Source organism: Argentina anserina, chromosome 2, assembly GCF_933775445.1.
Source record: "Argentina anserina chromosome 2, drPotAnse1.1, whole genome shotgun sequence".
NCBI lineage: Eukaryota > Viridiplantae > Streptophyta > Magnoliopsida > Rosales > Rosaceae > Argentina > Argentina anserina.
Genome location: NC_065873.1, coordinates 765371 through 793299, shown reverse-complemented (window position 1 = coordinate 793299; position 27929 = coordinate 765371). Strand labels below are relative to the sequence as shown.

The following is a 27929-nucleotide window of genomic DNA, read 5'->3' as shown; positions in this document are numbered from 1 at the left end:
AAAATGGAAGGTCCAGATCTATTGGACAGTTGACCAATCGGTGAGACACGTGTCAGCCATTCATTGGCTCGCTATTTTTTTTACTAGCGCGTGCAATTAACATAAAAAAATTTCGCCCGTGCCTGACGTCACCCACGTGAAATAATCGATTTGCTTGAGCAAAATATGAAATTGATCTGCTTGAATCAAAATTTGGCTCCGCCAGGCGGACGAGCAAACACTGGAGCAAAATTTGCTCGAGCGATCGGACGAGCACCACAAATCGGTTGACTGGGCGAGCAGCTCTCCTCCTCCTGCTCGCCGGTGCGAGTTTCATCTTCTCCTGCTCGAGCTCCTCCGGCCAGTCCCTCCTCCTGCTCGAGCACGCCGGTGCGGATGCTCTGAGTGTGTGAAAAAATCGATTTGCTTGAGCAAAATATGAAATTGATTTGCTTGAATCAAAATTTACTTCTGGGACCACTTTTTGTTTGACCAAAATCATTTTATGAGTGTGGATGCTTTAATAATCCATTTATGGCTTTATCTCACTTAACAAGACAAACAACCCTAGAATATGTCTGTCGACAACAATGACAAAAAATACACAAAACCTTTATTTGTAAGAAACAAAAAATGATATGACCATGAGGACATGCAGCTTTCTATAATAAAGTAGTCAAAAACTTATCCCTAGATTACATCTCAAAACTAATGGAGTTAAGAGTCGCTATATTAGATACGTCGTCGTGTATATAAAACATGCATGTAAGATTTTCCGGTAATCAAAACTCTGAAACTAATCCAAGTCGCATTGAAACCAAAACCACGTGGCGAGAGCCAAAAGGGTCGTCACAGCGCGGGAGAACACCCCCACGGTGGTTACGCGGCTCCTCCGCTCGGCCGCCACGTCCACACAGCAACCCTAAGCCAAACTCCCTCTCTAAATAACCCCCCAATTCTCTTCTCAGTTCTCAATTCTCAAATCTTCAGAGAAACCATGTCTTCAAATCCCAACTCCTCTCTCTACCCACAAGTCATCCAATCCAACCCAGACGCCCCAATCCCCAATTCCTCTTCTTCCTCCTCCTCCATGTACCCCACCGTCGACGTGGCCCACCTCGCCGAGGACCTCTTCCCCGAAACCGACGCCGTTCCCCAAACCCTCCAATCCTCCGAGGACCTCCTCATCACGATCCCCGGCGCGATCGTCCACCTCATCGAGAAGTCCTACAGCATCGAGCTCGCCAGCGGCGACCTCACCATCGTCGCTCTCCGCCAGAGCGGCAACGTAGTGGCCGTCCTGGCCCGCGTCGGCGACGAGATCCAGTGGCCGCTGGCGAAAGATGAGTCGGCCGTAAAGCTGGACCACTCCCACTACTTCTTCAGTCTCCGCGTCCCGGCGGACGGGTCGTCGGTGTAGAATGAAGAGAACAGAGCAAGTGTTTTGGAAATAAGTTCTTATTGAAAGCTTCTACTCTCTCTTATCTCAAACAACAAGATTACATAAGCTTATATAGGAATAAGACCCGACTCTAAGACTTCTTAACTTATCAGAAAACATTAAACACCCACTTCATGCTAATGAAGATGGATGGACTCATAACTGATGAAACTGAAAATACTGGGAACTAAAAAACTGTAACTGACAGCAGCATTATCCTAGAGAAAACAAAACAGCAAATTTGGTTTAATTAGCCAACATAGCCTCCCGTAAACCAAACTTGCTTTTGACACCCAACTTTGCAATATCTTCCTTGAAAACTTGTCCACCAAGAGCCTTAGTAAAGACATCAGCCATCTGATCATTTGTTCTGCAATACTTCACTTCAATAACTCCTTCTTTCACCAGGTCCCTTAGAAAGTGATAACGCATACGAATGTGCTTTGTCCTCCCATGAAGAACAGGATCTTTTGCAACTGAAATGGTGGAACTATTGTCACAAAACAAAACTGTTGGACTGCTTTGCTTATGCTGCAAACTTTCCAGAACACCTCGCAGCCAAAGAACTTGACATCCTGCATTAGCACCTGCAATGTATTCTGCTTCAGTTGTTGAGAGTGCAACAATTGGTTGCTTCTTTGAACTCCATGAAATTGCACCACTTCCAAGACTAAAAACATAACCAGAAGTACTTTTACTATCATCGATACTTCCGGCTAAATCACTGTCAGTATAACCAACAAGATTCACTGGAACATTTGCTTGATAGAAAATACCATAATCAATAGTTCCAATGATATAACGCAGAATTCTTTTTGCAGCCTCCCAATGATTAGCATATGGTTTCTCCATGAACCTGCTCACCAAACTCACTGCATACATGATATCCGGCCTTGTCGCTGTTAAGTACATCAAATTTCCCACCAAACTCCGAAACATGGTGGAATTCACAGCTTTCCCTTCACCTTTTTTGCTCAATTTTACACCTGTAACACATGGGGTTGCTACTGAATTAGCATGCTCCATCTTGAACTTTTTAACAACCTCCTTTGCATAGCTTTCCTGGGAAATAAAAATGCCTTCCTTGGACTGCTGAACTTCAATTCCAAGAAAGTGATGTAATTCTCCCAAATCTGTCATCTCAAATTCCTCCATCATAGAAAGCTTAAATTCATGCAACATCTCCAAGCTATTTCCAGTAAAAATAAGGTCATCAACATAAAGACTTACAACCATAAAGCCTCCTTGTGAACTACTCTTGACATAGAGAGTGTGTTCATATGGACATTTCTGAAAACCATGCTTCTCAAAGTAAGAATTGATGCGACTGTACCATGCCCGTGGTGATTGCTTCAGACCATATAATGCTTTCTTGAGCTTGTAAACTTTATCTTCTTCTCCTTCCTTGACAAAACCTGGAGGCTGCTCAACATAAACTTCTTCTTGAAGAGAACCATTCAAGAATGCAGACTTCACATCCATTAGGAACAGCTTCCATTTGTTTTGAGCAGCAAGAGAAATCACCAAGCGTATGGTGTCAAGTCTGGAAACGGGAGCAAACACATCTCTGTAGTCTTCTCCTTCCTTTTGTTTGTACCCCTTTGCCACAAGCCTCGCCTTGTGCTTGTTGATAGACCCGTCTGGATTCATCTTTGTCTTGTACACCCATTTTACACCGATGGGTTTCTTGTGTGGTGGCAAATCTGTGAGCTCCCAAGTCTGGTTCTTCTCAATAGCTTTTACTTCTTCCTCCATAGCTCTCTTCCACTTTTCATCTCTACAAGCTTCATCAAAGTAAACTGGATCCTCTCCAGCAAAGAATGCAAAATAAACAACATAATCTTGCAAACTTACTTGTTCTGTGGAGTCATAAAGATCTTGCATGCTTCTGAATTTCCGGGGAGGACTTTCAGTTGAGTCATCTTCACCAGATTCATTAGTATTGGATGTTCCACACTCATCTCCAAATTCTGGAAGGCTGGCTGTGTCTTTCTTTTCTTCATCAAAAACAGCATACTCATCAAACAATACATCTCGGCTTATAATGATCCTCTCTGTCTCTGGATTGTACAGCTTGTAAGCCTTGCTCCGGTCACTATATCCAATGAAAATACACTTCTCTGACTTGTCTTCAAGCTTGTTTCTAATTTCTTTTGGAACATGGGCATATGCAACAGACCCGAAAACTCTTAGATGCTGCACATTTGGCTTCACTCCATACCAAGCTTCATGAGGCGTGCAATCTTTCAAGCATTTTGTTGGTGATCTGTTGATTAAATAGACTGCACATGACACTGCTTCTGCCCACAACTCCTTCTGCAAGTTCTTCCTTCTGAGCATGCACCTTACCATCTCCATTATAGTTCGATTTTTCCTCTCACTTACACCGTTTTGTTGAGGTGTATAGCGAGTTGTCAGCTGGTGCTTAATTCCATTATCTTTGCAAAACTTCTCAAACTCCTTGGACAGAAATTCTCCTCCATGATCAGTTCTCAAAACTTTGATTGATCGGCCAACAACATTCTCAGCTTCTGCTTTAAAATCTTTGAAGGCTTGGAATGTTTCTGATTTTTCTTTCAGAAAACATACCCAAACTTTCCTTGAGAAATCATCAATGAACGAAATAAAATACCTGCTACCTCCAAATGATGCAACCGGCATAGGACCGCAGAGATCGGAATGCACTAGTTCCAGTGGATATTTTGCTTGCCAAGAGGAGTGTTGCGGGAAAGGATTCCTGTGCTGCTTACCAATCTGACATTCTTCGCACACACTTTCTTCTTCAATGATCTGTGGTAGCCCTTCAACCATGTTTTTTGTTGCCAGCAGCTTCAAACTTCCATAATTCAAATGACCAAATCTGTCATGCCATAACCTGGAATTTTCTTTCTCACGACCAACAAAGCATGATAGATTTGTTGTTTCAAGCTTGAGAGGGAATAAATTATTTCCAGCCACGCCAATCTTTGCAATAAGCTGATCATTCTTTGATAAGAAACAAGCATAATTATGAAAGTGAATATCATACCCTCTCCTCAACAGATGCCCAGCACTTAGCAGATTGCTTTTCAAACCAGGAACATAATAAACATCTGACATCTTTTCAATGCTTCTAGCTTTTGATTTAAATGTTATTTCTCCAACTCCTTCTATTTTGTAAGCTTTAGCATCACCAATAGTTACTTCACCATGATCCACCAGTTTGAGAGTGGAGAAAAGATCTTTGTTACCTGTCATATGTTTGCTTGCTCCACTGTCAAGAAACCACAGCTCCTCCATGCAATTTCCATGACATGCTGCCACTAATAAAGTGTCTTGCTCATTGTTACCAATATTGCTTTCATGCACAAGACCAGCTCCGACTTGTTTCTCATCTCCATGCTTGCGCCAATAATTGTTCCTGCCATAATTTGGTCTGTAATAATGGGAGTCTCCATAACGTCCTCTTCCACGATAGTAGCCATGGCCTCTTCCTCTGCTTGGAAACGTAGTGTCTGCACTTCTGTCATCTTCATGTTGATTGCTTGATGAGCCTCTTCCAATTCCTTGAAAATTATTTCCTCTTCCATGAGAATTAAAACCACGTCCTCGTCCCCTTGCTCGACCAACTCCTCCATTCCAACGTTGAAATCTGTAACCTTGATTCCAATTGCCTCCCGTGGACATGACTTGGGACTTGAGTGCTTGATCAGGTTGAGAAGAGGCAGAGTTCCTCTTATTAATCTTGAATTCATGAGCTTCCAATCTTCCTTGCAGATCATCCAAACTGAGAGTAGACAAATCTGTTGACTCTTCAATAGCAGCTTCAACATAATCAAACTTCGGTGTCAAGCTCCGAAGAACTTTCTCAACCACCCTTGCATCTTCTAAAATCTCTCCATTTGATGCCATTTTGTTGACCACAGAATTCACTCTTGTGAAATACTCCCTGATGCTTTCTGTCTCCTTCATCTCCAGCTTTTCAAACTCTGATCTTAGAGTTTGAAGACGAACCATTTTCACCTTTTCTTTTCCTTTGTAGGCTGCATGAATGATGTCCCAGGCTTCCTTGGAGGTCTCGGCTTGAGCAATTCTTTCATACACAGACTCTTGAATTGTCTGGTAAATATAGAAGAGTGCCTTGCTATCCTTCTTTCGATTCTCCCTCAAAGCATTCCGTTGTTGTTGTGATAATGCGCCTTCATTCTCCGGTTCGATATAACCTTCTTCGACAATGTTCCAGATCTCCAGGGACTTCAACAATACCTTGACATTCTTGCTCCAGTAATCATACTTCTCACCATTGAAACGAGGAATGAGTGATAGCATATTGGAGTTGGAGCTGGAGCTGTTTTCATTCGCCATAGGAACTGCTCAGAGCTACTGTGGCTCTGATACCACAATGTAGAATGAAGAGAACAGAGCAAGTGTTTTGGAAATAAGTTCTTATTGAAAGCTTCTACTCTCTCTTATCTCAAACAGCAAGATTACATAAGCTTATATAGGAATAAGACCCGACTCTAAGACTTCTTAACTTATCAGAAAACATTAAACACCCACTTCATGCTAATGAAGATGGATGGACTCATAACTGATGAAACTGAAAATACTGGGAACTAAAAAACTGTAACTGACAGCAGCATTATCCTAGAGAAAACAAAACAGCAAATTTGGTTTAATTAGCCAACAGTCGGAGAAGAATGGGGAAATGGAGCTGCTCAATTACGGCCTGACGATCGCGACCAAGGGGCAGGACGGTCAGATGAGGGAGTTGGACCGGGTTCTGGAGACGTATAGCTGCTTTTCGGAGCAGAAGATGTCGGGGTTGGAGCATTGGGATGTTCTGGATGGGGCTGTGGCGAGGGAGACCTCGCCGGAGGATCTGGATTCTAGCGACAAGAAGAGATTGATGGGCGACAGCTCGGCTGCGTACTGGACTACGCTGGCGCCCAATGTGGAGGATTACAGCTCCAAGTGTGCCAGGATGATTGCTTCGGGGTCGGGGCAGCTGATCAGGGGGATTCTGTGGTGTGGGGACGTGACTGTGGATAGGCTCAAGTGGGGAAATGAGTTCCTGAAGAAGAGGATGGGGCCGTGTTCGAGTTCCGAGATTAGTCCTGAGATTTTGAAGAGGATGCAGAGGTACATCCTTGGTTTTTGCTGTGAGATTGCGCTTTGAAATTGAGTGTTTTGTAGTGTAGTGTGTGACATAGTTTGGTGATATTTACAGGGTTAAGAAGTTGACAAAGATGTCGGAGAAAATGGCATCGGGGATCCTTTCTGGGGTGATTAAAGTATCTGGATTCTTTACGAGTGCAATTGTTAACTCGACAGTGGGCAAGAAATTTTTTAGCCTTCTCCCTGGAGAAATCGTCCTGGCTTCCTTGGATGGATTCAGTAAGTCTTTTTGTCTCAACCACGATTAAATAACACATAGTCGGATACAATTTTTTTGTCTTCCTTTACATGCTATATAAGATGGATTGCTAGTACTTTGTTTTTTTTTGGAAGTATGTTTTTGAAAGGAATTGTTTAATTTTAGGTTGCCAATGTTATCTTATGAGCCACCAAACGTTAAGAAGCAAGGGTTTTGATGACTCCAATGGTTGTGTGCATCTGTCGAAATAACGACTGGTTTTAAAAATTGATTCTCATAGGTTAGGTCATGCTTTGTGCACTGAGAAAGGGATTATGAGTACTGGTTTTTGAAGAATTTTGTTCAGGTTAACTGTCAGGCTGGAATTTTTTACTTGTTAAAGTTGTTATTATATTGGCTGAGTAAAGCAGATGCAATATTTTTGATTTTGAGATTTAGTATGAAGGCTGAATCTATATTGAGTTCACTGGAGTTTTAGTATGTGAAAATAACCCGAGTTGATCCCACAACCAAGATAGGCATTGGCATACAAGTTCTAATTTAGTGTTTAGACACTTGCCTGAGTTGATATTATTCTTGTGCTCAAATGTTTGTGGTTTGTGTGTATCCGCAGGCAAAGTCTGTGATGCTGTTGAAGTTGCTGGAAGGAATGTCATGTCAACCTCATCTGTTGTCACCACTGGACTTGTTTCACAGAGGTAATTCTTAGTATAACTGTTAGTTCAATCAAATCCTGATTGCTATAATACTATCCGGTGCAGTCATCATCATGTAAACCAACTTATCAAGTAGTGGAAGTTGGCAAAGTTTACGATGGTGTTCTGTGCTGTTGGGTTTTTTATGTGGCTATATGGATGTGGGGTGGCTGTCATCAAGTTTTAGTGAAGGTCTCATCCCACTAATTTTGACAGGGACATATTTTGTGAACATCATCCATCTCTAAGTGGGCACAACCTACTTTATCTGTTTTAGTGTAGCCTGATATTTTGAGCTTGTTCAATGCAAGTTTATGTTTTGCTTATGTTTGGTAATAGCCAAGTTCCTTTGTCGGCCCTGTACTCCAATATTGTGTACATGTTTTTCAAAATCCTGTATCTTTGCAATGGCTGATGGGGGGAGCTGATTTCTTAATTGTAGGTATGGAGAACCGGCAGCAAAGGTCACAAATGAAGGGCTTGATGCTGCAGGGCATGCTATAGGGACTGCTTGGGCAGTGTTCAAGATAAGAAAGGCTCTTAACCCCAAGAGTGTCGTTAAGCCTACTACTCTTGCTAAAGCTGCTTCTGAAGTAAAGTCCTCCAAGTTGAATTCCACAAGTAGCAAGTGATGGGTGCTTTTGGTAGTAGTTCGTTATTGCTGTATTGATTTGTTGCTTTGTAAATTGACATATGTTCTGGGCAAGATGGTGTGTATATTTGCATTTCCTATGATCCAAATGTCAGTGCGCCAAAGGATAATGTATGGTTTCAATGGCATCTTCGTGCTCAGCAGTGTAATATTTTATTGTTCACAGTAGGTTATGTTATTGTAGCGTTAGTATAATGTTTGTGGTAGAATGGTCGTCTTCTTATAAGCTTGGGACTTGTTTATTCATTGCAGCAAGAGGAAAAGTTTAACCTAACAGGGTGCCTTTATAGAAGTCTCGAAGGCTTGGCTAATGGCTATTATTTGGGTTATTGTTACTCTTGGTTCTCATTGTCCAAGCCAATTCACAGAACATCGATATTTATGCACGAGTCTCCTGCTTCTGCTGCCAAAGCTGGCATGCATTCATTAACAGAGCACAAGATGTACATGGAAGTTCATACTTGAGAGAGATCTGATCTTATTTGTACTTTCAAACGGCACCGAATATAACACATTTATGTACGTAGGTTTACGCCATCTTTTGGTTCAGTAAGTAGTTCTAAAGGGTTTATATGTCTTCAGATCTAGAACTACACCAGCCACGGAGCCAACAGCAGCAACTATGGAGATCACGAGACAACATACACTTAGTATCTGAAGGCCAATCCATCTACTACTCCATCTCTGTATCTTCTGTTGAGCAATGTACATCTCAACCGGAAAATAAACAGTCAGTGGCCAGAATCCAAAGGCTCCAAGAATCCCAACAACATCATTGAAGAATGGTAGGAGCATCGATATGAGGGTAGTCAGTATAACAAAAAGGGTCCTCCATACCAAGCGAAACAGGTTCAGTTGGTACACACCATAGAAGGGAATAGGTATGTCGTACTCGGCTGTCACAAAGTCGTTTTTCGGCCACTTTTGTGCACTCCATTTCTCTACAAATGCAAACAATGGCTGGCAAAAGACCTGCATGGAGGTTCACTAGGTTAGAACTTATTGGTGATATTATGGAACTGTAAATCTAGTAGACTGGTTCTTTCACTTTATTGTCCGAGTAGACCATATGGATTATGGAAAGACATCGTTTACAAGCAATAGCATACCTGAAATGCACCTACTAGGTGGACAACGATTGCAACATTTGCAATGTCTAGAAGCCAGTAGGGATTGTAGAATCCAAAGCCAGTTAAGAGGTTTCCTGGGGCAAGATCGCCGAAAGCTGCGTACCCAAAACATCCACATAGCATATAGAACACTGTTGTGACAGTGATGCTGAATACAGTTGACTTCTTCATGGTCTTATGTTCAGCAGGAGGAGATTTTATAGTATCCTGCAGAGGGCAGCATCAGTATTAGCTAGTAAGCAACTTAGCTGAGATATAACATGCTTTTTGCATTTCTAACTATGTAATGAAGGGGATCACCTGAATTTCAATGAGGACCAAAGAATACGAGTAAGCAAATGCAATAGCTCCAAGAGCTTGCATAGTCCTCCACATCTTTTCGGTAGAAGTGACTATGGTTCCAGAATGAGTAGCTGTCCCTATGCTGATACCCAATAGGCTTCCTTTGAAACCCCCATTTCCTGATATAAACAGGAAAAAATTGCAGCTATTTAAGAAATCATGCTCAAACCTTAATTACAAGTACACAATGGTCCATTAGAGTATTTGCTGTACCTGCAACTTTGCCAATGCCAAGTCCAAGGCCAACAGTGGAGTATGTGAATGACATAATGGCTGCCACTATAGAAAGCCACCATACTTCATTGAAATCTTTGATTTGTGAAAATATCACTTCTATGATTCCAAATGTTATCATATAGCCATTGCTTGACATATGGCATGGATCTTTCCCTCCACTTTGATGGTAGCAGTTTGATCTCTTTATTGCCCTATTTAATGAATAATATGTCAATTCTTTACTCTCGGATAACAGTTATTCATAGATAAACTTCTGTTACAGAAGTAAAGTTCAAACCAGATTATAAAAGGACATAAACTTCAGGCAACTCACATCATGCTGACTGAAGATGCAATGGTATATCCAATTGCCACGCCAAACAGATTCAAGTACTGGACTAACCCACATAACATAACTTTCCTTCCTCCTGCAGCTCAATTTAAAATCGTTATAAACAAAATGGCTGTTTCCTTTACGAATTAAGTGATAACATAAAGATGAACTTCTGTGCCTTACCTAAGTTGGCCTTGACAGCATCCATGTAGGTATAATTTCTCTGCCCTGTGACAGGGTCACCGGCTCGATAGCACATGGCTAGGAGATTGGAAGTGTACAGATTCACTATGGCAAAAAGAGCAAGGACAGTTGGTCCGGCAACCCAACCAAGCTGTGCAATTGCCCATGATAAAGACAGAACTCCAGATCCTATAACTGCAGTGATAATATGTGATGTTGCAGTCCAGAAAGTTCCTGCACCGAAAACCACCATGTTGTAGGGGTGTAAAAATACGTACTTAGATGTCAAGTTCAATCCCCTACCCAAGTCTGGAACCAATTAAGTTACTATATTGACATGTTAATTTTGTTCAGAAAGTAAACTGAACCCATTCACACCATCATACCAATTAAGACTTTCTTACCATGCCACTGATTAATTTAGTGCTGATATTAATTTAATATGGTAGTCTTACACTCTTACACGAAGTTCATCGTAGTTTTGAGTACACATCCAAGTGTGTGCATCAACTACGTACTTTTAGCAAATCAAATATTGCTAAATTTGGAGATGGTAAACCTATTTAGCTGAAGTACCTGTTCGCTTCAAGCGACCATCATCATCGAAGCATTTGGAATAGCTGGCCTGAGGGTTTATAGCTTCAGATTCACTGACTTTAGGTTGAACTTCTACTTGCAAATAGTGCCTAATATCATGCCTCTCCTCCACCTGGCATAGAGGAAATCAAAATTAATTCACCAGAAAATAAGTTTCTTAAGTTCTAAAGGAGCAGTACAGAAATGAAAACCAAGTTCTAATCGCTTACAGCTCCATGGTGGATTCTGCTTGGAAGAGTTCGGCTCCTAGTCAACATTGTTTCAAGGTTGCAGAATATAAGATCAGAAGTATAGAGAGAGTGATGACAAGAGAAATAATGGATGAAGGTGATAATGGATGCTTCAAATCATAGAGCTGGTTTTTATAGGTAAAGAAACTGACTGATTGAGTACAATTGAGTATAGTACTACAGTACACAACGATCATGTAACACGTTTACGCTCCACCAGTGATTTTTACTAAGTTCATTCTCCACTTTGAATCAGAGTAATCTGAAAACTCACTATGCATGGTATGTTTAATAATACTAGGATTAAATATTGTATAACTAGGTTTTAGGAGAACAAAACAAAAAATGAAGTTTAATCCTTTGGTGGACCACAGAAACATGTGTGTTGGCAAACCTTTAGGAAACATGCATCTTTAGAATTTAGAAGATAGAATGATTAGATGATATATCTAGGAAAAATTCGGTACAACAACCAATACTGTAAAAGTGGATATCTAAATAAAATTGTACAAGTAATTACTTATGATTTCTTTTTCTAATGTATATCATCTATCAGTGGTGTTCGTGAATCATGGCTATCATATAGATCGAGGCACAGCAGAACCCACAAATCGTCCAATTTGTTCAAAGGTGTTAATGGCTATCAATTCTTAATTAGTAGATGCAGTGCAAAGAACCATGCAATCTTATAATGTTTCTGAACTTTTAATCTCTAATTAGATAGCCAATAAGGCAATTACTTGATGGTACGTGTATTATGAGACATCAGACATCTGAGGCAAATCTGAGCCCTATTTATTGACTGAGTACTGAGGATATAATTTCATTTGTTTAATGCAATGATTATGAAGACAATTTTTGTTTATGTTGATCTTTTACAAAAATGATCTTTAGTAATAAACTAAACTTTTGAATGGTTAAAATCAGGTATTTATATTCTCAAAGTGTGTAAATAAATGAGAGTTTGGACGCACACATACATACTAGTTTGTACGCAAGTTTTTTCCCATTTTAATTAGGGTTCATTACAAATTATAACTTCTTAAAGAACCTCCAGCTCTAAGAAATATATTAAAACCTCTATAAATTAATAGGTTCAGAACTGAGAAAATTTGTTTTTAACGAAATATTAATATATCGATAAATTAATAATAAATTATTTTATTATTTTATTATTAATTTATTAAGGTATAATAAATATTTTTTTCACAAGTTTTCACCACATTGTTGGATTATTTATCACAGATACCGTTGTTCAAAATATCATATTGTCTGATATATTGTATTATTTTATTTGATGATAATTAAATCAACTGAATTCTTCAATGAAATCCTCATAAATGTAAAATTTATTATATAAATTATGTCATTATTAATTTATATATTCAATGAGTCTATATGAATTATCAAAATTTATATTATCTTACAAATTTAGCGAAATATTAATTTAGCACGTTACCCTCAAATCAAGACTGTCAAATTTTAACAAAGATATTAATTAATCGGGTATTAATTTAACGAGGTTCTACTGTAATATGTTTTTTAACAGATACCAGGCCAGCAGCAACATGAGCACTAGATTTAGGTATCTATCGAACATAATCTCTTTGTGCATGCAGTTCTTACTAATTTGTTTGTTTCATCTGGTGATACGTAGGCGGTTGTTAAGAATTCAATTTCAGCTTTGCACTATTGCTTCTGCAAGTGGTATCACGTACGTCAACCTTCCACTTTGGGACATGAAGGAATATCAACAATACCTAAACATCGTTAAGTTACACAATGATAGTTTGTGGTCTTCTTCTCATCATTATCTTAACCCAAAAGCGGAGAGATGTATATGAAGCTATCTAGAAAAGATATGGGACATTGGATGAGTCTCCTCGGGTCAACGACTAACATTTGAAGGAAAGGTCTCATTCTACAATCCATTCATGGAGGTTTTATGTGCATGCCACTATATATGCTTCGTGACTCACCCTCCACAAATAACAGCACCATGAGATTGTACCCTAATTAACAGCATATTAGCTATAGATTTGTAAAAATTGTAATTTACATTGAATCGATTGATCTTGAGCCCTGACTATCAAATGTGAAAAACGAGTGGTGTTCCAAACAACAAATAACAGCACCATGATTATAGAGATCGGTTTATGTTTTAGGGATAGGAGTACCCTGCATCAATCTACTTTAGATGTTGTTGGGCGTACGGATGTTCCATCCCATGTTCTGTAATGTTCTTATCTTTTGAATAACAAACTTTCCTTTCTCAAGAAAAAAAAAATGATGTGACGTTTTATTTCCATTAGTGACCGATAAGCATACATAATACATGAAAAAAAAAATTTAACTAGCAAATGCACCAATCGATCTTGCATAACACAAAGTACGGTTGGTTAATGTAAATGATTTTTCCTACAACTGATAATCTGATATATACACCTTTACGAGTTAAGAATAAGGATGAAATCCATGAGAATACATAAATCTGAATTGGTAGAGTTGGTGATTGACTGATACTGTTATACATAGGGTCGTTCACCCGTATTGCTGGATCACAAGTACAAGGTATAGTGGTGGGCAGTAGTGGAGGCTGTGGAGCAGTGTCCATGATTGATGTAACTAAGGCGATAAGAGAATAATTGATGCAACTATTGCTTTGGTGAAAGGAAACAAAACCTAAACTGGCTGAACCTGAAGTGCCCGATCGAGCTACGTATCCTATATGCAATCTATTTGTTACCTATCTGTAAGTACACAATCTCAAACAAGTTTACGAGCCACGATCAATTTATGCGCAAGGAAAACGTTATAGGCTACTAAAAACTAGTCTCATAACATCACAAATTAAGTGCGTTATGAACTGGGAAAGTGGGAATAATAATCAGAAATCGCAAAGGCACTATGGTGTCATCTTCTGCAGTCCCAATTCAAGGTGGCTTTCTCTCCACGAGGAATGAAATCTCTTGCCCTTCTACATGGCATCCAATTTGCCTATGGATTAGGTATTTACTCTTTTGATTATGAAGGGGATGCTCTGTCTATTATCTCTGCTTTGCGTTCAGACTTGGAAGAATTAAGCCCTGAAGGGCACTTGCTATACTAAAGAAATAAGGAATTAATCTTCTTCGCTTCAACGTAACCCGAGCGCCAACGCCAGCTTTGTTCGTCGAGATGGTAACTCTGCATTCATACTGCCTTGCTCTAGGTTTTAACTTCTGGCTTTCTAATTGTGTCAGTACAGACTTCTTGCCGAAGTCTAGGATGCTAGGCTTTTTATATTCCTTCCCCCCGGATGTATGGCATAGTCCTCCTTGCATCCTTGACACTTGTATTCTGTTTCTTTATGAAATGAATCACCTTTGATCAAAGAGAGCTTATTTAGAGTGTTGCCACATTGAAGTACGTCTTTTCATTTTTCCGAAAAGTAAGACTACCATGTTGCATGGCGACAGTATAAGTAAGTTCTTTGTTGAAGCGTTGAACCTGTTTTTTTGCAGTCGGTAAGTTTCATATAGAGTAATGTATGTCTATGCCTCAAGTTAACGAACTATATATTAATTGCACTACGTCCTCCTTATTAGAGTGATCAACTAGTTATAAGCAGCAACGTATACGAGGCTAATTACTAATAGTGGACATAAGTCACATAACCGTTGTTCTTAAGAGGATTGCAAACTAGCTATTTATTCTTAAAGAGTCAATGAGATATTGAGTTTCAGTAATAAACACCTTAATCTCATATATAATTAATACACTGGTTGTAACTTACACCAACGCATAAAATAGCCCTTACACCATTATAAGATCGAGTTGTCTTGAAAAATTTGATCAATGTATCATGTATGGTATCCCATTAAAAACTAGTTTGAAATCATAACTGTAACTTGGGGAACAATAGATCATTTAAAAGAAATATCAGCAATCTTTCAGATGTAATAGTATAACACCACATGATTGACATAAAATACAATTTTTATTTGGTAATTGAAGAATTTTAAGTAATAAATATCAGTACATATCGAGGATAATATCCATTCTGTTAGAAGTTAGATCACATTTGAACTAGCATCGGTTAATTTATCCAACTCAGGTATTTTCTACTGCACCAACATGAAGATTTTCATTTTGATCATTTTCCTCAACTAATCACTCCCTTTTAGCAGGATTTCTCAGACCATCACAAATATATAATGATATGTTGTTTTTACTTCATACCAATACCAAAAGGGGACGGACGTGTTGGAGATGAGAGATCTCACATCTAAGAAGTGACAAATAAAATATAGATTATAAGTGGGTGGATAATACCTAATTGTACATAGACCTTTTGTGATTAAAACTCAACACCTGTGAGGTGCCTAAGTTGGGATAATATCGGTACAGTTGGTCAACGGGGCACACTTGTCGTTGTTTAACATGGTATCAGAGTTGGTCTATCTCCAGCCGCGTCTCCAATCTGTCATGAGCCTGAGTTGGGTGTCATTTTGTCATGTGTCTGACTTGGGTTTCATTATCATGTCATTTGAGGGTTTCTGATTGGATTATCATCAAGTGTCGTTAATTATTTGACCTTAGTTTATTTCGTCTCAGTATGTGGGATGTTAATCTGTCACGTGCTTACTTAAAAATTAGATTGCACATGAGGGACGTATTACAAATGAGATATCTCATATCTAAGAAGTGACAAATAAAATAGAGATTATAAGTAGGTGGATAATACACAATTGTATCGAGGCCTTTTGTGATTAAAATCCAACACCTATGAAGTGGCTAAGTTGAGATAGTATCGGTATAATTGGTTCATGAGCCACGCTTATCGCTGTTTAATAGGGTCAACTTTTGGGTTAAGAGACAATGATGAGAAAATATAAGAGATAATTGATAGGAGAACTTTGTGCGACGTTCTTAACATGTTTTTACCTCAATTTGTACTTTGCTTAGCCCTTATTGTTGTACTATTGAGTTATTGAGTCGTAGTAAGAGTCTTGAGCGGTATTGGATGCATTTTTGTGCTTACATGAGTTAAAACGCATAATTGGTTTAGAGTCCTAGTTTGACTAGGAATCCTTGTTAGGTTTTGAAACTAATTATCTCTTACTTATGATTTTATTTTCTTATTTTCATATTGGATTAAAGAGATAATTAAAGAAAAAAAGATGGAGCCAAGTCATGCAACAATTAAATAGAAGATGATCATTAAAGGCATAAAACATGGCATGTTTTAGGGAATAAAACATGACATGTTTTAGGGATTAAAGCATGGCATGTTTTAGGGAATAAAACTTTCCATGTTTTAAGAATTAAAGCATGGCATGTTTTAGGGAATAAAACTTTCCATGATTTAAGGGATTAAAGCATGACATTATTATAGGAAGAAAGAAGCAATTTCAAACCTTCCATCTTTCCTCTATATATACATGGCTTCACTTCTCAAATATGATCACTTCTCATTTGCATTCAAGAGCCAAAACTCTACCAAAATACTACCTCAAACATCTTTCATCAAAACAACAATCCATCCTCCCCCATATAGCAATTCCATCTCCACCGAAATCACTATTGAAGACACACCTCCAAGGTTCCTACAACGTGTGATTCTCGCAACTCATCTCCATGGCTTCGTCTATTTGTATTAATCTACAATTCTTTGTCTATGAAGATTGTGAGTTGTTATTTATGTGGAAATATTAGTTTTGTATTTGTTTTAGAATTTTCAGATTGTTTTATTGGATTTTTGGATCTTTGTCGAATTGATGGTTTTCTATAATTAATGAGTTTGTATTTCTATTGTTGTGTTATAATCATCTTTCTCATACTTTTAGATAATTTTCAGATATGTGCATATGAATTTAGTGCTTGGATGCATTCCCTAAGATTGTGTTTGAGTGCTAGATTCATCAACCATATTGACACAAATCGAATCATGCCCTAAGTAGGTTCGATTTGTGTTGATTAAAAGTGGTAAATATTCTGGAAATTTGCATGTGAAACCATGGTGGGTGACGCCATACATGAAACATGTCTCCAACAAAAATTTAGTGCTTAAATGTAATCTTGTTTGATTTCTACTCTAAGTGTTATTGAATTCGATTGCATGCAAATTTAGATTAGGCCCTAAGTCAATCTAAATGTTAATTGAAATCTTGCACGATTAGATGATCCCCTAAGGCTCTAATTGTATTGGTGTCTAAAAAGTATGTAATTGGTCGAATTAGAATGCATGATAGGTTCAAACTTGTAATTATGTGGTGTAATGGTAAATTTGGTTTAAGTTTGTTAAAGAGAAGTCGATCATGTAAATAATAATTTAGGTTTTATTTTAGTAGTTAATAATCAATCTCAAACCCCCAATTATTTGTTAACACTAAAAGTTTAGAGTTTCATTCAATTCCCCGGACTGAACGATCCCTGCTTATTCTATACTAACAATGATATTTTACAGGGTTTATTATAGACGTTTTAACCAACGATTTATCATTTTGGCGCCGTTGCCGGGGAATTGAGAAAATCTCAATTATTTAAAGTGTTAATTTTGTACTATATTTGTATATTTGTAAAATTAAATGCATGTGAATAGTACGGTGAATAGTAACATTCAGTAAAAACAATTATAAGTTTTTTTTTACATCTAAAAAAAAGTAAATCTGTAAAAAAATTTTACTTTTTTTTGTAAATTGTAAAAATGTAAAAATACTTATAAATTGTAAAAATAAAAAGTAAAAAAAAAACTTTATCTTTGTAAAAATAAATTTTGTGTACAGTAAATAGTAAAATCGAAAAAAAAAATTTAAAAACTAAATGTATGTGAACAGTAATGGGTAACAATAAAATACGTACAGTAAAAAATTAAACAAAAATTTAAATATATTTTTTGTGATAAATGTTTTAATTTTGTTGTAGTATGCATATAGGATACTTGTTGCACTTAGATAATTTTTAAGGAAACAAAATGTTTATTTATGCTTAGTTTATTGTAAGTTATAAAGTGAACGGAATAGGTAAAGTCTATTTTGTTAATATTAGTCTTAACCCTCCATTTGTACCTTGCTAAGGTCACTAGGAGTTGAGGGCGGTTTTTATTAACACTTTGGGGTCAATCTAACATACAAAGTTATTCCGAGCTGAGTAAGGGGCATGCTATTTTCATTACCCTGGTTCAAGGTTTACAAAATTGGATCTCAGAGGCCCATAGACTTACATACATCTCGGTGATGGAGTCGATTGGGAAAACATCCTTTCGAGTATATGGCCCCCGTGGTGTCCAACAAATGAGTCATGCCTTGTGACTATCTCTGATTCTAGCTATCCAGCCTGCTGAAACAAAGGAATGAGTTTGTGTCTAGACGACGTACTTAGGCCGCACGTCCACCTCACTTTATAACTTAGAAAATAAATTTGTATAAATAGATGAATATAGTTTCAAAAGAAAATGATATTCTAACTTTTAAAGTATATCGGATAAAACAAGACCCTTACCTGGGGCTGTTTCAGTCCATTGCACAGTTAGCTTCTCTGCTCCACGTACCTTAAATATTAGGATTGTGTGTGAATAAAATCAATTAGACTTAGTAATAATTTACGCTTGTAGATTTCGTAACATAAAAAATATATTAAAAAATTAAAATGTAACGACCCCAAAATTTCAAGCTTAAAAACTCAAAATTCTAAAGTCGTTAAACACAAAATAATCTCAAATAAATCGAAATCATTAAAGTGTAACAGCGGATCAATTCTGAGTTCTCAATACAACTCAGACAACCAAATTATTACAACCCAAATTTATAATCCATACATAAAATGGAAATGTAATAATCCTCGCAAATCACTCACAAATCTTACAAATAAAATTACACAAATTCTCACACACAAATCCACGCTGTAACCTCACCACAAGTAGGATATGACGACGTCGAGCCTCTGTAGTCGTCACTCAACCTCCACTAATCAGCACCTGCGGAATTATCCCCTACACCATCGAATTGGTGCACCGAGATTGTAAACACAAACCCGGTAAGCTTATAGCTCGTATGAGTAAAAAATCAAAATATAATTCGCATAACAAAATATACGAAAGATCACAAAACACAAATATAAATGCCCTCATGAGTCAATGGACAGCCCATCTGGTTGTCCCAAAGAAAAATGAAACGAAACGCTCATGAGAAAATTAAGTAACCCTTCTGGTTACCCAATGCATTTATAATACGGGTACCAAGAACGATGGTACACATCTGTTACCCCTCTCGTAATACACCGCTGATATTGGATAGCCACCCGCTACCCAACATCCAAAATAAACTGAGTACCCATAAGCAGATAACCACCCGTTACCTCACATGCAGTACTAAGGCAGACAGACTAGAGCTCTAACTGTATCGTAACTTTCGCCCGGCCAAAGGCTAGGTTCCGACTTGCCAAATACGTACAATAATCTCACATCATATTGTACCAAATCACGTCCGAAGACAAATCAATATTTTAACAATCTCAATGTTAAAATCATGTACAATAATCTCACATCATATTGTACAATTCAAATCACATGCTCAATACATTCACAATAAAATCATAACAGTATATTATATAGCAAACTATATATATTCGTACTTATTTACCATTTATACAATATATATATGGTCCACTATATCTTATACATGTCATATTTCACAACACTTGCTCAATACACAATCTTCCGTCATCAAAATGATCATTTCTAATGAATTAATAACAGTATATAATATAATGAACTATATATATATATGCCTTATTACCATTATACAGTATATATATATATATATATAATCCACTAAATTGTATACACGTTGTAATTCATTATTAAATACTCTTGCAAAATCTTGAATCACCGCGAGGGTAGATTCGTAAATATGTGAGATTTTACTCACCTTATTGACTTGAGCGTAATTCCACAATTCCCGAAGATAATTCATTTCCTCGATTTAACGATCACCTTCAAAAGATAAGAAAAGAATTTAGAATCGTTTCGTAAACCTTTAAATGCCGAAACAGTAATAATCGGATACTGTTCAGCAATTTTCGGTTTTACGAAGTTACTGTTCAGGGTTACTGTTCACTGTTACTATTCACTGTTACTGTACAAATATACCATTAATACGTTTTTCTGTACGTATAAATATTATATACGTATTTCTGTATGTATAAATATTATATACGTATTTCTGTACGTATAAATATTATATACGTATTTCTGTACGTATAAATATTATATACGTATTTCTGTACGTATAAATATTATATACTTATTTCTGTACGTATAAATATTATATACTTATTTCTGTACGTATAAATATTATATACGTATTTCTGTACGTATATATACTGTTTAAAGTAATTTATATTTACATTTACCGTAAGTAAAATTTAATTACATTTACCGTACGTAAATAAAATTTACATTTACATTTACCGTTACACAGTAAATTACCAAAATACCCTTCTGTCAAACTATACACACCGCCGCACGTGGCGGCGCGTGGGGCACACGCGCCACCCGCCGGCAAGCGGCGCGTAGGGCTCACTCGCCGACACCACCAACGGCGCGTGTCATGCTACCGCCGTGCCCAAACTCTCCCCCTCCTCCTCCTCTACCTTTCTACGGCTTCCGACTACCCCTAGGCTATCCCTAGCCTCCTCACGCGCCGCCTCTAGGCGGCGGTATCTCCTCCTTTTCTCCTCCACTCCCCCTCCTCCGATCTACTTCAAAACTTCCCCAAAACATTCACAAATACATCAACAAGCAATCCAACAATCGAATTAACCAAACCCATACCTAAAACACGATTTGAAGTTGTTGGAGTTTCGTTGGTTGGATTGGATCCCGAGGGTCACGCCGAGCTTCACGGCGTCGCTGGTGATGCGCCGTGCTCGTGGGGTGGTCGCGTCGTGGTGGTGAGGCCGCAGCTGCCGTCGGTGAGGAGAGGGAGGGTGCGAGAGAGAGAGAGAGAGAGAGAGAGAGAGAGAGGAAGCTCGGGGAGGAAGAAAGAAAAGAGAGGGGCGGCGGGAAGAGAGAAAAGAGAGAAGAGGGTTTCTGAAAATAGAAACCCTACTTCACAAAATGTCCCTTTATACCCCCCTTAAAATCGGAAACTATCTTCCGTCAATAATAACTTTTACATACAACGTCCGATTCGAACGCGTCACATATCCACGAACTCGTATCGACGAGCTCTACAACTTTCGTGAAGAAAGTTTTCGCAACCAAGCGACGGAATAAAAGTCGATAAATTCGTTCGGAAACGTAACGTTTTCTTATTAAACGTTCTCGGAACGTTTCCGTTTCCGTTTCGTAAAGTTTGCAAACAATCAATTTCCTTTTAATTGAATTTCATAACTTTATAGAATTCAATTCAATTCAAATATCGTTTCAAAATCTAGGGTTATTACAAAAAATAAAAATAAAAAGAAAAAGAAAAAATAATGAAGAATAAAAGAAAAAATGATTAGAGGAAAGAAGTTCCAAGTGAGCCAGAAAGTTCTGTTATTTCATTAGAGGCTTATGTTATTTCCAGGGAAACTTCGTTCGCGTTGGGTTGACCCATTTGTTGTTACTAACGTGTTTGCTCATGGTGCAGTTGAGATTCAAAATGATAAAACATGGAAGACATTCAAGGTGAATGAACATCGACTTAAGCCATACTATGAGCTATTTGAGGAGCACACGCATGAGGAGACAATTGTGAGAGATGCGCCTAACGAAAAATGAACATGAGAGAGTCTAGGCTGAGAGACTATAAAACTCAAGCGCTGCATGGGAGGCAACCCATTTCAACCGTATCTGTAGAGGAGTCGTCTACGGGAGTTTGAATTTTCTAATCCCTTCACTCTTATGGTTGAATTGTATATGTGTTGATATGTGATATTATTCTATGCTTGTGAATTACATGCTTATTATTGAGTTTACATTGAGGACAATGTAATTTTCTAAGTGTGGGGTAGGGTTGCAAGTTCATTAATTATTTGTGTCATGATAAAAAAAATCCAAAAAAATAAAAAATAAAAAATATTGCTTTATTGAGTCTTAGGATGCCCCTAAAGTCTAGGATGATTATGTCTCTAAAATACATAGATGATGGTTTTGCATTTCATACAAATTGAATTGTAAGTTTCATTGATGATGTAGATTTGGTATGAACATGTGAGATTTTGATTGATTGATTATGACATACATGTTTTGGTCAGTTTAAAGTCCATAACAACCTGTGCGTTTTTGAGCCTATATATACTTTTTTTTCATGAGATGTAATTTGAAATTTCGTGATTATTCATGAACCTCACTATTCTTTGCATATTCAATAACTATGTGTCATAGCTTTTAATGGACTCTAGAATTTACTATAACTCACTCTTGTGATTGTTGAAACATTTAAGTCATAAAATGTTCTGATTTTGAAAATGATTTATGGATCATTTCTAGGAATACACTACAAAAAAAATAACTATTAGCCACCCCAGTCTGCGTCGGCGTTCAAATGTCGTCGCTAATAACCATCCTATTGCGACGGCAAACGGTTGGTGGAAAATAATTATGACGGTAAATTTCTGCCATAAAAAAATTGGAATAATTGGCGACGGCATGGCAATGCCGTGGTACAAAACAATATTTTGCAACGGAAACGGCTGTTCTTCGACAATGACTTGCTACCAGAACGCAACATTATTGCTACGTTGTATTCACCGTAGCAACATATAGGCGGGAGGTGCAATTATTTTAGCGCGGAAACCATTATTTGGTGCCAAAATTATTAAACTCAATCTCTAAAACTAAGACATAGTTCCCTAAAAAAACAAAAAGAGATTCATTCGCATTCAAACCTCTATCATCAAAAAACCTAGATCTATCTCAAACCCAGAAAAAGTGAAACCATTTCTTCTCCACCACCCCCGCTTCCCAACTACCACTCCGTCACTCATCTCCGCTGATTTTTATTTTATTAGCCTGATACCTTGTAGGAAGTGATGATTTTCATTTTCTCTGATGAAATAGGTAATTTATCTATTGGGTTCTCTTTATTTGCTGTGAATACTGAAAATTTGTTCTCTTTCTCTTATGGGTTTCCTCATTTGACCATAGTTTTTGTTTTTGATTGTGTATCTGAATCAGCACGGAAAAACCCAGCTGGTTTGGGTTTTGTTCTTCATGTTTGGACTAATCTCAGCTCTTCAAAACAGTTCAAGTTTGAATCTTTCACCTTAGAAAGAGGTACACGTTTTTACTTAACAACTTCATGTTTACTTTATGCATATTTCATTGTCAAGCTCATGAAATTGTGATCTTGTTTGGTATGTATTTGATTCTAGTTTTGTTTGTCTATTTATTACTCTGGTTGTTGTTTCATTGAATTGAATTGAACGTGATGACTCTAGTTGTTGTTTAATTGTAGTAAATTTGTTTTCTGCTTTTTTCTTTCTTATGAGATTGCTTATTTTGATTCATGTATAGTATTAAGCCACTGTAGATGTAGTTTCATAATAAAAGTGTCCTAATCTAAGTACATAGACTTCAACACTAATGTCAGTAAACAATGTGGTCTTCTGTTTATGATTAGTATATCAGAAGTATTTAGAACTGATGTATATGAATATGACATGAATATGCCATTTGAGTATGTACTAATACCACCATATCTTTACAAACGATTGAGTTTAGATGTAATAATACCACCATATCATGAATCTAGAAAGTAACTTGCATCATGAATATGACATTTAACAAAAAGGTTTACTGCTGCATACAAAAAGCCTATTCATCAACAGAAGATTGTTCATCATCAGAAGATTCTTTTCCGTCATCCTTTTGACCCTTTCTTTCCTTATATTTTTCCCATATCCACTTCAAAACCAGAAACCCTCCAAGAGTGTAGACCTGAAAGTGGGTAGATAAATAATTCCTTGTTTAACTTACACTTCAATCAGAATGATATTCAGAAAGACGCAGACCAATGTACCACTCTATCCCAAGCATTTCACAGACCACACACAATGTAAAAGAACTGAATCATCTAGCAAACCTCACCAAAGAATCACTTAGCAAATGCAAGCAAGTAAAAATTTCTGATTTTGTCCTTGTCATGTTGAAATATTCACAAAACCAAATTTTCAAATGTGTGGCTACAGATTTCACAACCCACTCATACCTCCTATATATACTCATTTACCTGAACTTAATTTTAGACTTCATAATGTGTGTACGGTAAAATTAGACTTCATATGTGATGACTATAAACTATTAAGAGAAAAGAACACAGTTGGAAAAAAATGGAAGAAGGGATTTTCTGATCACATTGACAAATAATAAAATAAAGGAAGGGATAATATTTATATAAACATATAAAGATGTATTGAAAATAATAATAAAAATTTAAACCGCATGGCAATGAAGTTGGCCAACTTTGGTAAGTTCATGAAGCAGTTATAAAATATGAAACAAGCAAGGGAGCAAAAATATATAGACAGATCTCTACTAAATGCAAGTTACAGCCTCATCATCTCACAAATATATATGAATATTTTGTGAATAATTAGATATAATAGTGGCTTTGATATAATATTTCTCAACTTCAGAAATTGATAAAAACTTAGAGTACATTGAGTACCAAACATTATTTGGTAGTTACTGTAATGTTAGAATTTCTGTGTTTCTGTGTCAGTCGCTTCTTATTGTAGGATGATTTGGTGTGCATGGATTGTCAAGGTGTATAGGATGATTATGGTTTGATTAAATTCATTATATTGTTTGGTAGTTACTAATCATAACTTAATAATTATTTGACGTAGATATCTACAAGGCTGCTTGAGATAATTATGGACAAGTCATGGATAGATTTACCAAATAGGCACTCACAAATATATTATGATGGGATAGATAACTTTCTAACATTTGCCTACAACAATAAAGTTTTAGGGACAAGGATATATTGTCCTTGTAGGAAGTGCGACAATAGATATATGTATGTCAGGTTAATGGTGTGGCAGCATCTTCGAGATAATGGTTTCATCAAGAAGTATAAGGTTTGGGAGAAGCATGGTGATGTTGCTGGTTGTATAGATTTAGTGGATCAAAATGTAAACATTAATTATATGGAGGATGATATGGTTAGACTTGTTCAGGAAGCTTTAGGAGGTGGTAATAGAAATGCAAATGATCATCATGATGTGGAGGGGAACTTTTCAGCGGCATGTTTAGGGCCTAACGAGTCTACAAAGAACTTGTTAAAGCTTCTAGAAGGTGCGAGCCTTCCATTGTACCCTGGTTCTACAAAACACACTGCCTTATCATTTGTGGTTCGGCTTCTACAAGCAAAGGTTCTCCATGGTTGGTCAGACAACTCTTTTAAAACTTTATTGGGAATATTAGAGGAATCAATGCCAGATGAGACGATATTGCCTAAGTCGTTTTATGAAGCTCAAAAGTTAGTGGAAGATCTGGGGTTCTCCTTCTACACAATAGACGCATGCCCCAATAGTTGTATGTTGTTTAGAGGTGATGACATTAATTTGGATGAATGCAGAGTGTGTAAGGCATCTCGATGGAAAGAGATTAGTGGAGATGCAATGGGTTGTGCAGCAAATGTGAAACGAAAAGCAACCAAACAAGCGAGATATTTTCCTTTAAAACCACGTTTACAAAGGTTGTTTATGTGTTCACAAACAGCAAAGCTTATGAGGTGGCATGGAGAGGAAAGAACCAATGACGGAGTGTTCAGACATCCTGCTGATTCTCTTGCATGGAAAGATTTTGATGAGAAAAACACAACCTTTGCAGCAGACATTCGCAATGTAAGGCTTGGGTTGGCATCAGATGGATTCAATCCATTCAGGACTAGAGACATAATTCATAATACTTGGCCTATTATCTTGGTTCCATATAACTTACCACCATTGATGTGCATGAAGCAGCCCTTCATATATCTGTCAGTTCTTATTGATGGCCCTAAAGGACCTGGAGATAACATTGATGTCTACATGCAGCCTCTTATTGAAGAACTGAAAGAGTTGTACGAAGATGGTGTAGAAACATTTGATTCATTCAGCAATGAAATGTTTCAATTGCGTGCTGCTTTGTTATGGACAATTAATGATTTCCCTGCTTATGCCAACTTATCGGGGTGGAGTACAAGTGGTAAATATGCTTGCCCCTCGTGCAACTCTGAAAGTGGTTACGAGCGGCTGATCCATGGAAGTAAGGGTTCATACATGTCTCATAGACGCTGGTTATCGTATGATCATAGGTACAGATCAGACCCAACAGCTTTTAACGGAAGTACGGAGTATAGGTTCAAGCCGAGAACATTATCTGGTGTTGAGCATCTTGCACAAATGGAATCTGATGGTGTTCTTACACAATACAAGATACAAGATATGGAGAGAAGGCATGTGATTGGGGTACGAAGACTGAAATTAGAACTTTCGAAGAAGCAACATAATTGGAGGAAGAAAAGCATATTATATGAGCTGCCATATTGGAAACACAACTTGCTGCAACACAACAAAGACGTAATGCATATTGAAAAGAACTTTGCCGACAATGTTATTTTCACCATATTAGGAGTTGTTGGAAAGTCAAAAGACAATTTAAATTCTCGTCGTGATCTAGAGCGTATGGAAATTAGAAGGCAATATCATCTAAAGAGGACAGAGTATGGGCAAGAGTATGCTGATCCTGCAGAGTTCGAGATGAATAATAAGGGGAAAGATCTTTTCCTCTCAGGCTTGGCAGTAACAAGGATGCCAGAAGGGGCTGCTTCAAATATAGCACGTCGTGTAAATCTACGTGATCGTAGTATTAGAAGTCTAAAGAGCCATGATAACCACATCATGTTGCAGCAGCTTATTCCTTTATTCATACGAAGTTCTTTACCTGCGAATGTGGTGCAACCATTAATTGATGTGGGGAATTTTTTTAAGCAATTATGCTCTTTGGAAAATTCTGCGGCCGACCTTCAAGCATTGCGAGATCGTATTGTGTTGACACTTTGTGAACTTGAGAAGATATTCCCACCATCTTTTTTCGATATAATGGAGCATCTACCAGTTCACTTAGTTGATGAAGCTTTAGTTGCTGGTGCTGTAATATTCCGTTGGATGTATCCTATAGAAAGGTACCTACTAACCTTGAAGGAATATGTGCGGAACCGAGCCTATCCTGAAGCATCAATAGCTAAATGCTACTTAATGGAAGAGTGCATGAACTTCTGCACTCAGTACCTCAATGATGTGGAAAGCAAGTTTAATAGACCACTGAGGAAAAAAGATGATGATGATGATGTGAATAAGGGAAAAGATATGGTTCTTGAGGAGATTACACGAGTACAAGCTCATCGTTGGATCTTATTCCACACGGAAGCAGTCACACCCTTCCTTAAGTATGTCCTTTAGCTTACATTTTACCTTTTTTATTAATTAGTTGCATGGCTTAGGGTTGTATAATACTGGTTATGGGCATAAAAAAAGTATTAAGCCTCTTCTTAATAATCTAATGCAGTGAACATCTTACTGCCATTCAAAGAGATTATCCTTCTGCAGATGAACAAAGTGTTCAACAAGTTCATTTTAGGGAATTCGCAGCATGGTTCAAGGAACATGTATGTTATTAGGTGTTTTTTGATAGAATAAGTTGGTTTTTGTGACCTAAATTTCTATTTTTGACTACATGTTTACCCAATTCAGGTTAGGAGTTTGCAACGATCATCAAGTGTTATGTTATCAGATGAAATAGTTGCTTTGTCTAATT

General features: G+C 37.5%; 2 protein-coding genes and 1 pseudogene across 2 annotated transcripts; 1 reads left to right on the top strand and 2 right to left on the bottom strand.

Annotated features, from left to right (window-relative positions):
• LOC126782252 (heat shock cognate 70 kDa protein-like) overlaps nt 1-27929 on the bottom strand; it is a 92608-nt pseudogene that overhangs the window by 18731 nt on the left and 45948 nt on the right.
• On the top strand, nt 861-8349 carry LOC126784624 (protein EARLY-RESPONSIVE TO DEHYDRATION 7, chloroplastic-like). The gene is made up of 5 exons (XM_050510098.1): nt 861-1378; nt 6051-6541; nt 6630-6796; nt 7390-7474; nt 7914-8349. Exons 1-5 carry the CDS (start codon nt 977-979, stop codon nt 8101-8103), a joined length of 1335 nt encoding a protein of 444 aa, XP_050366055.1. The 5' UTR covers nt 861-976; the 3' UTR covers nt 8104-8349.
• LOC126784607 (amino acid permease 3-like) lies at nt 8578-11321 on the bottom strand. The gene is made up of 8 exons (XM_050510081.1): nt 11135-11321; nt 10905-11037; nt 10329-10562; nt 10146-10239; nt 9809-10023; nt 9554-9714; nt 9233-9460; nt 8578-9095 (listed from the first exon to the last, which is right to left on the bottom strand). Exons 1-8 carry the CDS (start codon nt 11180-11182, stop codon nt 8670-8672), a joined length of 1539 nt encoding a protein of 512 aa, XP_050366038.1. The 5' UTR covers nt 11183-11321; the 3' UTR covers nt 8578-8669.